The sequence below is a fragment of the Sphaeramia orbicularis genome, chromosome 11, assembly GCF_902148855.1.
Source record: "Sphaeramia orbicularis chromosome 11, fSphaOr1.1, whole genome shotgun sequence".
Taxonomy (NCBI): Eukaryota; Metazoa; Chordata; class Actinopteri; order Kurtiformes; family Apogonidae; genus Sphaeramia; species Sphaeramia orbicularis.
In genome coordinates, this window is record NC_043967.1 from 52,270,710 (window position 1) to 52,284,904 (window position 14,195).

Consider the following 14,195-nt stretch of genomic DNA (forward strand, 5'->3'; position numbering starts at 1 on the left):
ACTTGACTTTTAGCACTTAAGATTTTGCTGTGAATTAGTCCTGATTCTTACAAATATAAATAATCTGCATATTTCATTTTTAAAAGTACACCAGCACAGGTCTTCAAACCTGGCACTGATTGTGAACTATTTATAATTGGCTAAAGCAGGGCAGGACACACAGGCTCTCACAATTAGAGATAAAAAATTAAATGTCTTTGTATGCAGACTAATGTAACTTCCAAAATATTTGCACATATATAGAACGCACTTTGTGATTGAGACACAAAGTACTTCACACTGAGAAACAATATTCTTATTTATTACTTATTTATTCTTATTAAAATCTAATTTATTTCCATTTTATGCAGCTTTATACTTTTGCTCAAGTGAGAAGTCAAATAATCAAATATTTCAGCACTGTACTGAGGTAGAGTTTTTAGGCTTTTTCCTTTTACTCCCAACATTTTCACACACATATCTCTACATTGTACTCTATTCCTTCTACTTTACAGATTGTTATCACAACAGAATAAAAAACACTTACCAAATTAGTATAGGCCCTGCACCTTAGCTTTTAATGACATGAACCACATCTCTTACATTTGTATTTTATTAAATTTTTTTTTTTACAGTCATTTTGAAATAAAATATTTCAGGCACCAGTCTTAATATTACACTTTATCTCACATAAACATGAAGCATCAACAGGTTAAAGACATTTCTTGTGATAGGGCTCAGCTAACAGTTTCCCTTCGCTTCCAGCCTTTGTGCTCAGCTAAGCTAACCTGGACTGAACAGGAGATGGAAATGTTAGACTGCTCCTTTAATCAAAAACAAACACACACACACAGACGGAATGTCAACATTGTTGTGGGTCAGAAGTCTTCCTGTTCAGCGTCTGTTGCCATGGCGCCCGCCTCCTTGTGTCCTGTCGCTGCTGTGACCTGTTGCTGCCATCACTTCCTCCAGAAAACTGAGAGAAAAAGAAAGAAAAAAGAGCACATTTAAATATATTCTGATAACTATTTATTGCTCTTGTATTTTCTGTAATGTCATGATGAAACTGTTTCTCACTTTTCAGCATAAACTCAAACTCCAGACTCCAACTCCATTTAACCACTTTAACCATAAAGATATATGTTACTACCTTCACCCAAAAGATGGTTCAGACAAATACCTCATCAGTTTTATTATATTAAATCCCAAATTCTATGTACGTTACCACAAAAATTCAAGTTCACAACGGAAGTGCCCTCTTTTTCTATATCTAAGGTATGTGTGTTACCTCTTGGTGTTGTGGATGGTGCTTCCTCCCAGGACGATGCGGACTCCAGGTGTGCTGCGGTTCAGGTTGTAAACAGTCAGAGCTTCTTCATATGTGGCTCCACCGATTATAAATACAATGATGTCCTGAGGCCTGAACACAGACAGCACAGCAGGGATCATCAACGAGATTCATCCGAGGGCCACAGTTTCTCTGAGGAAACACTGTAGGTTCAGGCCCATTTAACAATCAGGCCAATTTTTTTTTCTTATTATTGTCCATAATTAATATCCAGCCATATTTTCAACCCAAAATGTCTGTATATTGGGTAAGATGTTAGTATTAAATTCATTCATTCATTCATTTTCTGAACCCGCTTTATCCTCACTAGGGTCACGGGGGTCGCTTGGAGCCTATCCCAGCTACATAGGGGCGAAGGCAGGATACACCCTGGATAAGCTGCCAGTTCATCGCAGGGCTGAACATATAGAGACAAACAATCACTCTCACATTCACACCTACGGGCAATTTAGATTAACCAATTAACCTATTAGTGCATGTCTTTGGATGGTGGGAGGAAGCCGGAGTACCCGGAGAGAACCTACTCAGACACGGGGAGAACATGCAGACTCCACCCCGTCGACTGGTGTTGGAATCGAACCTAGGACCTTCTTGCTGTGAGGCACGAGTGCTAACCACTGCACCACCATGTCACCCTAGTATTAAATTGTATTAAATAGTATTAAATTGTTGCAAAAAAAAAAAAGAAAATTGACAATGATCTCAGGGGCTCTTTGGTCCAGTTATATGAGAATGATTGGTTGATGAAAAACTGTAAAATATATGAAGAAATGAATGGAATACGGCTGTAATTTTAACATCGAATTGTTAAAAATGTTGCAGTGAAAGAACAATAAAGGAGTGAGAGATGTACACTTACAGACTTAAAATATTTAACACAAGAAAAAATGTAAACAACCTTTATGGCCAAATTAGTACAGATTACTATATTTACAAGGTACAAATGAATGCACCTTGTCTTATCCTACAAATAGATTCACAAGATGTTATTAAATGCACCATACAAACAAAAAGGAGGCAGTCAAACGAGGAGAGATGGTTAAAATGTCCACTAATATAACTGCTGAATAAAACGGGACTGTTTTTACCACTATTATACATTGTTGAAATTTGTCCAAAAAAAAGTTGAACACACTTTTGTTGTCAATAAATAATTCAAAATAAGATCCATCTCAGGTGTCTTTGGATTCAGAAAATGGTAGATATCCTAAATACTGGAAAACATTTTTCTCTTGACATTTTCTGAATTTTGATCACATTCACAGGTTAGATGAGGTATATGGGCCACCAGTTAAACATCATCTATCCACCACATATGTCTTCTCTGTATTGTGAAGGTTTCTTTGAAATAGAGTTTTTACCTGTCTCTTAGTGTCTTTTATCTGTTTGTCAAAGGGGTTAACTGTCTCTCAGTGTCTTTTATCTGTGTCTCAGTGGGTTAACTCTCTCAGTGTCTTACCTGTCTCTCAGTGTCTTTTACCTGTCTCTTAGTGTATTTTATCTGTCTGTCAAAAGGGTTAACTATCTCTCACTGTCTTTTACCTGTCTGTCAGTGTTTTTTATCTGTGTCTCAGTGTCTTTTACCTGTCTCTCAACATCTTTTATCTGTCTCTCAGTGTCTTCTACCTGTCTGTCAAAGGGGTTAACTATCTCTCAGTGTCTTTTACCTGTCTCTCAATGTCTTTTATCTGTTTCTCAGCGTCTTCTACCTGTCTCTCAGTGTTTATCTGTCTCTCAGTGGGTTAAGTGTCTCTCAGTGTCTTTTACCTGTGTCTTAGTATCTTTTATCTGTTTCTCAGTGTCTTCTACCTGTCTCTCAGTGTCTTTTACCTGTCTGTCAGTGTCTTCTACCTGTCTCAGTGTCTTTTACCTGTCTCTCAATGTCTTTTATCTGTTTCTCAGTGTCTTCTACCTGTCTCTCAGTGTTTTTTATCTGTCTCTCAGTGGGTTAAGTGTCTCTCAGTGTCTTTTACCTGTGTCTTAGTATCTTTTATCTGTTTCTCAGTGTCTTCTACCTGTCTCTCAGTGTCTTTTACCTGTCTGTCAGTGTCTTCTACCTGTCTCAGTGTCTTTTACCTGTCTCTCAATGTCTTTTATCTGTTTCTCAGTGTCTTCTACCTGTCTCTCAGTGTTTTTTATCTGTCTCTCAGTGGGTTAAGTGTCTCTCAGTGTCTTTTACCTGTGTCTTAGTATCTTTTATCTGTTTCTCAGTGTCTTCTACCTGTCTCTCCGTGTCTTTTACCTGTCAGTGCCTTCTACCTGTCTCTCAGTGTTTTTTATCTGTTTCTCAGTGTCTTCTACCTGTCTCTCAGTGTTTATCTGTCTCTCAGTGGGTTAAGTGTCTCTCAGTGTCTTTTACCTGTGTCTTAGTATCTTTTATCTGTTTCTCAGTGTCTTCTACCTGTCTCTCAGTGTTTTTTATCTGTTTCTCAGTGTCTTCTACCTGTCTCTCAGTGTTTTTTATCTGTTTCTCAGTGTCTTCTACCTGTCTCTCAATGTCTTTTACCTGTCTCTCAATGTCTTTTATCTGTTTCTCAGTGTCTTCTACCTGTCTCTCAGTGTTTTTTATCTGTCTCTCAGTGGGTTAAGTGTCTCTCAGTGTCTTTTACCTGTGTCTTAGTATCTTTTATCTGTTTCTCAGTGTCTTCTACCTGTCTCTCAGTGTCTTTTACCTGTGTCTTAGTATCTTTTATCTGTTTCTCAGTGTCTTCTACCTGTCTCTCAGTGTCTTTTACCTGTGTCTTAGTATCTTTTATCTGTTTCTCAGTGTCTTCTACCTGTCTCTCAGTGTTTTTTTTATCTGTCTCTCAGTGGGTTAACTGTCTCTCAGTGTCTTTTACCTGTCTCTCAGGGTGCTGGCTCCCAGATACGGGAATTGACTGTCCTTCAGTCGGCCTTTGATCAGCTGATCCAGAGTGTCGTGAAGCAGAGGTTGATGCTGAGTGTACACATTCTCCACTCCCTGAAACATGAGGTGACAGAGTTAGGTGACAGTGATATACATGATATTTTTGTCTGTTCTGATGGCTAATGGTCACATGACAGACTACATGTTCTTGCATGGTCATTGTTGCTGGTTTTCATATGTGATGTAATTATGAAGATGTTAATAAATTATATAAAAGTAACTCGTTAAATATAAATTAAATATACTCCTGTGTCATAGTGTCTGTGTTTACAGCTTTTATCATGAAAGGTAAGAATGGAAGAGGTTACTCTCTATTTGTATAAAGCACTAAAACATGCCACTGTGTTATTATTTTATAATTTCATAGTATGTACAAGGGTGCTTCAGAGGGTTTGTGGAAAAAGAACATAGCTTTGACATGGTTTAAATAGCATGGCCTGTGGTTTTACAGAGATGGACTTACAGCCTGGTATCAGTGCTTGCAGAAGTGTATTGAAAAATAAACACCATAACTTAAACCATTTTTCTAACTGTCTTTTTCCATAAACCTTTTGAAGCCCCCATGTACAATAAATAGTTCTCAGATACATAAACACTGACATTTGACACTGACATCTGTCTTTGATCCTGACAATGATGTTTCTATTCTCTGTGATACTGACTCTGTTGTGCTGACAAAAGCTAAAAAACAGAAATAAAATCTGCCTCTTTTCTTGTGTCATTGTAGAGGACAATATGAGCTGTTAATCCTTTCAACTGGAGATAAAACTCTAATCTCTTCTCCACGTTTACGTTGTGACATGGTGCTCCTACGTGATCAGACTCGACTCAGGCTGATATCATAGAGTCTGACCACGTCTTTAGATGTTCATGTGTGATATTTAATGTGTGTCAGGCTCTACAGGTGTATCAAAGGACCTTGAGGCCTTTGAGGAACTGCTTTGTGATTGCAACTGCATCCGTCGGTGTGATGAGGTCACTTCCTCTGACTCTCTTCCCTCCGTACTCGACCACAGCCTGAACCATCTGACAGAAAAAAAACACACCTCCAATCAGATACATAAGGTATTAAACACTGCAGTTATTGATCAGTTGGTGCAGGTGAAGCTGACAGATGTCACTACAGCTGCTATTCCTTTTTTCTACTTTGTATCTTAAATTCAACCTTTTTAAAGCAGTTTCACACAAACCACGGATTCTTGTGCAATTTTTCCATGTGTGAATGTTGAGGAGAATGTATTTAATTTCTAGGGATTGTAACCAAACCCTGTTACAGCAGTGGATCCGCATCTACAACACCAGGATGGAGCAAAAGTCTGTGTGACACAAACCTTTAAACTGAACTGGAGTCAAACGTTTCCAAGACATGATGTTACTTAAGCTCCATAAAATCAACAGGATCATTCAGGTTAAAAAGACACAAACTTTAAACTGTTCTACACTAATCTGAAAATATAAAATGAAGTGACTGTGAAACTGACAGAGCCTTTCATAGACTCAGCATGTTCCTTCTCTTTTCCAGATCTACTACTGATACTATTAAAAACTGTATTTTATCTTCTGACAATGAAACACAGAAACATGGACAAATTACTGTGCACCTGGTGTGGAGAAATCAAACTTTTACTGTTTTCTCTGACACTGCCATACTGGTGTGAGACAGCTTTAATAAATGAATGAGCAGGTTGAGTGTTGTGTTCAGGTCCTCACTCTGCGGTGGCGTTCAGATACTCCTCGGCGGCTCAGCTCATCCATCAGAGACGGCAGGATGCTGCTGCTGTGGCGCTCATACCTCAGAGCGTAGAGCATAACGAGGCGGACGGCGTCCAGTTCACTGAGACGAGGGTTCTGCAGCAGCCGACGCACGTTCTGATGGTAAACAGGTAGCACAGGTAAGTGTCTGTCACAACACCTGGAGGGTTAAAGGTCAAGTGTACCTCACACATGATTTCATTCTTGTTCAGTTGAAAAAGTGTGTGAACCTTTTAGAATTTTCACTTTTTCTCTGAGCTAAAACATGGTCAGATTTTCAGTTTACTGGACCATAACACTCACTAAACCAAACCAAATTAAACAAACCCAAAAAACATTAAATGTCTTCATTTGTGGTGGAAAATGAACCCATCAGCAATCACTGTTCTATGACCAAGGGGTGGGGTTAACATGCTTGGGGGTGGAGTCTACCTGCTGGGCGTTGGAGTGGTCGTTCTGACAGGCTAGGTCCTGTTCGACCTCTGACACCTCCATCAGCTGACGCTCTGACACCAGACGGGACAGTTCACCCACCACGGTCACATGCTTAGACACGGTGCCCGACATCTTCTTGAACTGAGGGTAGTTATCTACAAAGGCCTGCAGGGAAGAGGAGAAAATACAAAACACAACTTTTAAAAACCATTAAAACTTCATTAAACTTTATTCTGCTGGTCAGTTTGTCTGATTAACACCAAAAATTAGCTGTATGGAATAAATACCAGAGATGTTTTCAATAATACATGGGGTTGAGCTTAGGTGCAGTCAGTGTTCAGCAGAAATGGGTCAAAAAGTATCTGTATATTTCTTTATTAAATCATCGGTTATGGAAACTGACACAAACTTATTAGCCTGCATTATTCTGACAGTTTCTGTAACTTTATTGTTTCCTGGAGACACAGACGGAAATGTCAGATGAAATGACAGAGAAATTGCAAGTTAATTAAAGAAAACAAAAGATAATTATTCAAATCCTTGGTGACTTTGACAGACATTTTGTCAGTGCAGCTGGTGTTTGTTTAGTAACTTCATCGTTTTATACTGTGTAGATGTTAACTTTCCCACAGTTAAGATACAACAGGATCCGAAAATCCATCTTCTTGTTTTGATAGTGACTCACACGGCTGTAGGCCATATGTTTAAACCAGGTGTAGCTGTAAAAACACACATTCGGCTGCCTCCACTTCAGCCAACTCAGCTGCGTTAAGAGACTGCATTATAACCTATGTGTTCAGAATCTGACTAAACACCAAACACAGTCTATCTGCCACTGTGGAAACAGCAGAAACAAATTAAACTTTTGTGTAAAAATCCTGTACGTTTAAGTCGTTTTGAAGACAGATATTAGATCACACAAACTGCTACTGAATATATTTATGTGGCACATTTCCCACTGGACAGTTTGTTACCTTCATGTCTGATATTGATTCTAGTTTCTGTTGTTCTTTCGGTTTCTTCTTCTGGAAATCCTCCATCAGGTTCTTTATGTTTGTGCCGATTTCACCAAAGTTCAGGTACAGGTTCTACAAAAAAAATTCACAGATATTTCACACATCAAAACATCGAAAAAAAAAAATGCAGTCCTCACAGACAAAAATGTATGTAACTGATCAGTTTAGATTTAATCTTTCATGACTTTAAGTTGGTTTTAAAGGTCAGTGCAATGTATTGAAATTTAAACCATGATTTAATCAGGTTTATAAATTCATTCTTGTTGATAAAACCCAGACTTCTGTCATAACATATGAACATACTGATTGTAACATTTAATCCATAACCAACCAATTGATTAATTCTGTTCTGTTGGTGTGTTTGTTCTTATATTGACAAATAATGTGTCTTCATCTTTACTTATTATGTTTGTTCTTAAGTTGGCCTTCAGTTGTTGTTTGTTGTTGTAATTCCTCATTATAACCACATACTTTTACACAACAATATTTTATATTTCTTTAATTATCATATTGATAATATATTGTGTAGTACATATTGTACAAATTGCTGTTCTAATTGTGTCTTAATAGAGTGTTTTACATATGTATATATATATATATATATATATATATATATATATATATATATATATATATATATATATATATATATATATATGTGTGTGTGTGTGTGTGTGTGTGTGTATTTGTGTGTATTTATGGGTGTGGGTGTGTATGTGTGTTTGTATATTTTGAAGTTTTATTATATATGTGTAGATTTTTTTTCTTTTTTTGTTGTATTGATAATTTATTTCCTGCTACTTTTTTTTTATTATACTTGAATGGAGGAACTGGGATTAAAGTATTCTGAATCTGTTCATGACAAACTCGACATAGTGTTCAGTTATGTTTGTGTATGTTTGACTGTAGAACTTGTACTACTACTTGGTGTTTTTGTCCTTACGTTGTCATAGAACTAATCTGAATGTTCACTTATTGTGTTAGTTCTTATATATAACTTGTGTTAATGTTAACTTTTGTTTGTTTTTTCATTAGTAGAGAACTTATCTTATTGTTTCCTTGTTCTGTTTTCTTACGTTGGCCTTCATGTTCTTGGAGTTCCGTTGTTTTGGTTCTTATGTTCACAAACTCACCTTAATGTTCAGTTATCGTGTTTGTTCGTATATTGCAGTATAATTGGTCTTGATCTTTCCCTTTGTTTTTACTTCAACACAGAACTAGGCTTAGTGTTTACTCATCGTGTTTGTTCTTACATTGGCGTAGAATTCGTCGTTCTCTGCTGACAGGACCACCTCTCTCAGGTCTTTGCTGATTCCTGGGACTCTGGACAGGTCGATACGGTTGTTGTTGAGGCCCAGCAGCTCGTGGACCATCGCCTGGTATGTCCACTAGAGGGTGATAAGACATACAGGTCAGAGGTCAGCAGGACAGATGAGTGAGGGCGATGCAGAGAGCTGTGATTGGTCGGTGTTGGTCACCTGGTTGAGCAGAGGTGTGATGGCGTCATCGCTGCGGTCGAGGATCAGCAGCAGAGGAGGAACCTCCGTCTTCCTGAAGTCAAACAGCTCGTACTCTTTGGTGATGATTTGCTGGAGGATGGACACAGGCGGTTAAAGGACGAGATCACAGTTATTTATTTACTTAATGCTCTGTGTGAATGATGTATGTGTTGCCATGGAAACCTTGACGCTCTCAGCCAGCCGTTTGGACATGTCAGAGGACAGCTGGTAGCGGATCATCGGACATTTCTTCAGAGCGAGAAGGACTGATGTCAAACCTTGAGTACAACGAGACAACATTGACGGCTCCCAGCTCCGCCCCTAAAAAAAACACATTAAATCACACTCACTCAGTTTTTATTCACACACTCTATTTCTGTCAGACTTTTAGCTATTTTGTCTAACAATTTTTAATCCTCTGCCAATAAATATATTTTGCCTTTTCACTCAGTTTCCACTTTCTTAAGGAGTGCAAACATGTCAAATCAGTGGACCGGTCCTGTAGTGAATTCTCACCCTGGAGATTCCCTGCAGGTTCAGAGAGAACAGGTGCGGATTCGCAGCGATGAAATCTCCATAAAACTCCTGCAAAGACCCACACAGGCATGACTTATTATTATCATTTTTTACCACATCAACATCTATAATATCTTAATTAATAATCAGAATTAGAGTAGCCTTCACTATCACTGTATCTTTGATGAAATTAGGACTCCTACTTCAGTCAGTGCAAACAATATGAATAACAAAACAATACGTCAGAAAATAATTATACAGAGAATATAAAATTAAAAAAAAAAAAAAAAGGAAAACAAGAAAATACAATATAAAATTTTACAAAAAGCAAAATAAGAATAGAATAAGTTATTCCTGTAGCATTTATTTAAAAAAAAAAATTGTATTGTAATGAAAACAAATCACATTCTTGAATTTACACTGTGACTGACGGTGTATTCAGGTGCTCTCTGAGTCCATTAGACTCTTTATGGATGCAGATGTGTTCAGGTGGATTTGGTGTGTTTCAGACTCATTATGACTGATGGTGCATTCAGGTGCAATCTGAGAGTCTAACTAATGATGTGTTTAGGTTCATTCTGTGTGATTTAATCTAACTCCTCGTTAGTTCAGTTGCATTTTGAACACTCTATGAATGATGGTGCATTCAGGTGCACTCTGGGTGTTTCAGACTTTGACAGTACATTCAGGTGCAGTGCGACTCACCTGGACCTCTGCCACCACTTCCTGTTCATCAGCCTCTGCCAGAGCTTTGATTTCACTCTTACTGATCACATTACTGAAATCTGGAACACAAACAGCAATTACTCCATTAATTAACCAAAAAAATTACAATTTGCATTTGTCCTAATGATATATTATTGGTTTAGTAATTTTTCAACAAAATATCTGTAAAACATCTTTTTGTTTTAAGCAGTTGGTGAATGAATCTGCCTGAAGACAACACTTCAGCTGTAAAAATGTACCATTTATTTAACACATCACAATTAAAGTAAAGTTAATGCAGGTGTATTGTATCATCTGCTGTTTAGTTTAATCTGGTGATTCTTGTGTCTTACAGATAAAGTAGACGCTGTACTTTGGTCTCCTCAGCTCCTGGATCAGATGTTCAACATTCTCCTGCACAAACAAACAAAAAAACCAAAACATTAAATATACCACAAAAATAAAGTCACATTAATCAGATACACATGGAAGTGTTTACACTAACTGAAACATGAGTATTACTGAACATTAGAGATTAGTTACAGTTATCAGTTCGATCTCTGAAAAGTAAATGCATTACTTTACAAATTATTATAGTACATTATCAGGATGATCTTTCTATTGCCATGTCCAATAGGATTGTTTAGAATTTCATATTTCTACCCTACAGTGTACTTCTATTAATGTTTAGATTTATTCCTGTGTGCTATAATCATGTTAAAATGGTGTCAAATAGTTTCTTACTCTTTAGTGTTTATGCTTATTCTTGAACCTCCTAAGACCCAGGACATGTCAGCAAAGTAGAAGCTTTTTTGTTTTTTATTAAATAAGTGCCTATATTAGAAACATCAGGACGCAACAGTTTTTTCAGATGCAGTTTTTAAAATTTTTATGGAATGTCCTTTGTGGTGGACAGTTTTCTTTTTTTTTTTTTTTTTTTTTAATATAAAGTTGTGAAACTCTTGTCCACAAATGTGGACAGTGGGTCTAAGGAGGTTAAACAGTAATTTGACTTTTTTGTATTTTTACTACTTTTACACCTCTTCTCTGGAATAAGAGTGCACATTTCCCAGGTGTGGGACTGATACAGGATCTTATTTTGATTTGCTACTGGATAAAGTAGGTTTTGTGTTACCATCACAAAAGGATTCGGAAAAAGAGCTGTACTTCTTTCTACGTAATGAACTACTGTCTCTGTTTATCACAGGCATTTCATTTATAAATATTCTGCAGGTAACATGTCTTCACCAATCCATGTGTGTTCATAGCCACTAAGTTAAATTCTCCTGGTTCATAGAAAGATGATCAAGTCTTCTCTGTCTGGATGAAATGTTCCTCTTTAGTCCCTGTCCTTTTTATAATGAGGTCAGTTTTTATGTCCATGTTTCATCAGTGAAAAACAGGGAATCAGAGAAATAAAATATGTATGCTTTTCTCTGCAGTTTTCAGTAAACAACTGCTTCATTGGATAACAGGCCCATTTTCACTTCACTATCCCTAAAAGACTGAAAACAATGTCAGTGGTTTAAATGGATTTTTCTCAAAAATGTTCAATGAGTGCCTTCAGGAGGATATGGGAACCTCTTATGGACCTCTGACACTATTGTATTATAATAAGGTATGACATGCCTACATAACATTTTCAAAGGATGAACTGTGACCATGGAGTGATTTGATTTCATTTGCTATGTACTTTCTTTTGTTGTTTGTTTGTTTCTTCTTCCCTTACTTCCTTCTTTGTTTGCTATGTTACTGAAAGGTTAAAAATTAATAAAAAGTTAATTGAAAAAAAAAAAAAAAAAAAAGTTCAACAACAATCCAGTGTATCCCACCTTTCCAGCGGTAACACAATATGTCCATATGTTATGTTATGTTTTGTTATGTTATGTTATATGCCCTAATGCTTTGCAGAATTAATGCATGATAACTTCTTAATTTTAGCCAACAAATTACTCTGACTTGTTTAGGAAAGGTTAGATGTGCACAAAAATGCATTTGAAAGTATAAAGTATTCACATATAACTTTCTAAATAGGAAATAAAATTTTAAAAACTCCCTAAAGGTTCTATAAAACACAGGACTGTACAACAGTTTTTAGAAAACATTTCTGGTAAATGTGTCCATTTTAAAACTAAGAGTAAAATTGTAGCATTAAATAAAACAGATGAATCTTGACGTTTTCATGACTCTCATGATGTTTGACACTAAATGCATACTATAGAAAAACTAAAAAAAAAAAAAAAAGTAAAATATGGATCAGACACAAAAACTGCCCTAGGTCTAAGAGAGTTAATTACTGCTGCATTGTTAATTTGACTTAATTACACCATTAGTTACACACTGTAATAATTGTTTTGTTCTTGGAGAATCCACCTCTATGAGTAGACTGGGTGCAGTACAGAGGACTGGCCTAGTCAATTAAACTTGACTAATCCATGATACAGATTGTCTAGTGTGAGTAGTTCAGACAGGTAAACAGTTAAAAAAGGTGTCCAGACAGAGGTGTTACCTTGGTGGGTCTCAGGTAACAGATGGCCTTCAGGTGTTTCATGCTGTCTCTGTTCTGGGAGTCGATTCGTTCAAACAAGTAAACCTCCTTCTGCAGGATCTCAGACTGGGTATAAACCACACTCACTATACTCGTCTGAAACAGAAACACACTATGAAAGAGGACTGAAGAGGACACACAGACTAAATGTTCAGCTGTTGAACTGGGCATTAAAAAAATAAAAGGCTAAAAGAAAAAAACATTGTCTTCATCCATTTTGCAGACAGTTACTCCAGTTTGATCAGTAAGAGTGTTGGTTTTCAAAGCAACGTTTACTGATGATGTCCGTTTGCAGGAAAAAACAACCTTCAGTAAATAAACCTACAGTCATTCAAGGCCCTTTACATGTAGAAAACACGTGTACTTGTAAAAATGTTTTATTTGTGAAACATAACTAGCTAAACTCCAAACCTTGGTGTCTCTAATCTGAACTCATTCCTCATATGTTATAATCTGAATGTCAATGTTACTCACACTGTTACATAGAATAATAATTGAATAATGAAAAGATCTAAGTGTTCTTTTCTAGTTCTGACTCTGCTCAGAGATCAGATAAAACACAGGACACTCAATCCCAGAGAGCATTCATGTCTGTGCTGTATGTTCTATGAGGAGTTTGATATTATCAGCTTGACATTTGGTTTCACCGTCATTTTCAAGATCCTAGGCTTAAGCCTGTTTTGTGTCCCGGTCCTGGGGTCCAGGAGTCCGGCTCGATGTCTTACCGTCTCCCGGTCCATCAGCAGGACCTTCATCCCGGGTCCGCTGTTCTCGATCATCTTCGACACGTACTGTTTCACGGCGAGAGTCACGTTCATTTTGACGAACTACAGCTGCACAGACCAACGGGAAACGGAGAACAGCGTCTTTAGTCCACTGGAGACTTGCCCCGCACCGAATTTATTCTGTTTGTCCGTTTGTTTTGGACAGAATCGGCTGTAGCTCGAACCCAAACAACTAAAACGCTGCAGCTCAAGACACACGTTTCCTTCCGGTTCGGTGACGTCATGACGCTCACGCACGACGCAGCGTCAGTTTATGTATTTATTTATGTTTATTTTTTAATTTAATTTTTTATCTTGACGTTTAATAGAGTCAACACTGCATCAGAAAAACTGTAAAATATGTCATGATTTTAGCATATTTATTGTTTATCTCATTTAGTTTCATATATATATATATATATATATATATATATATATATATATATATATATATATACATATATATTTATTTTTTATTTTTTATTTTTTTTTAATTTGCTTTAAAATAAAATTGGATAGGGTTCTTCACGTGATATGTTCCACGGAGTACACATTTGAGTATAGCAAAAACAGTAGTAGAAGAAGAACTTGATGGTACAATGGGTGAACATCGTATTAATATGATTTATTTGTTAATATAACCCTTTGAAATGTATAAAATGAAAAAATAAAATAACATAAAACAAAACAAAATAAAATAAAATAAAATAAAATAAAATAAAATA

General features: G+C 36.7%; 2 protein-coding genes across 2 annotated transcripts in view; one reads left to right on the forward strand and one right to left on the reverse strand.

Moving 5' to 3' along the window:
* LOC115428086 (glutamic acid-rich protein-like) overlaps positions 1 to 14,195 on the forward strand; it is a 657,495-nt gene that overhangs the window by 141,487 nt on the left and 501,813 nt on the right. The window lies entirely within an intron of this gene.
* Positions 535 to 13,708, reverse strand: vps45 (vacuolar protein sorting 45 homolog). The gene is made up of 15 exons (XM_030146906.1): positions 13,432 to 13,708; positions 12,668 to 12,802; positions 10,512 to 10,572; positions 10,159 to 10,238; positions 9,454 to 9,522; positions 9,121 to 9,258; positions 8,917 to 9,027; positions 8,692 to 8,826; positions 7,397 to 7,510; positions 6,420 to 6,587; positions 5,946 to 6,104; positions 5,154 to 5,261; positions 4,168 to 4,289; positions 1,268 to 1,399; positions 535 to 955 (listed from the first exon to the last, which is right to left on the reverse strand). Exons 1-15 carry the CDS (start codon positions 13,522 to 13,524, stop codon positions 874 to 876), a joined length of 1,707 nt encoding a protein of 568 aa, XP_030002766.1. The 5' UTR covers positions 13,525 to 13,708; the 3' UTR covers positions 535 to 873.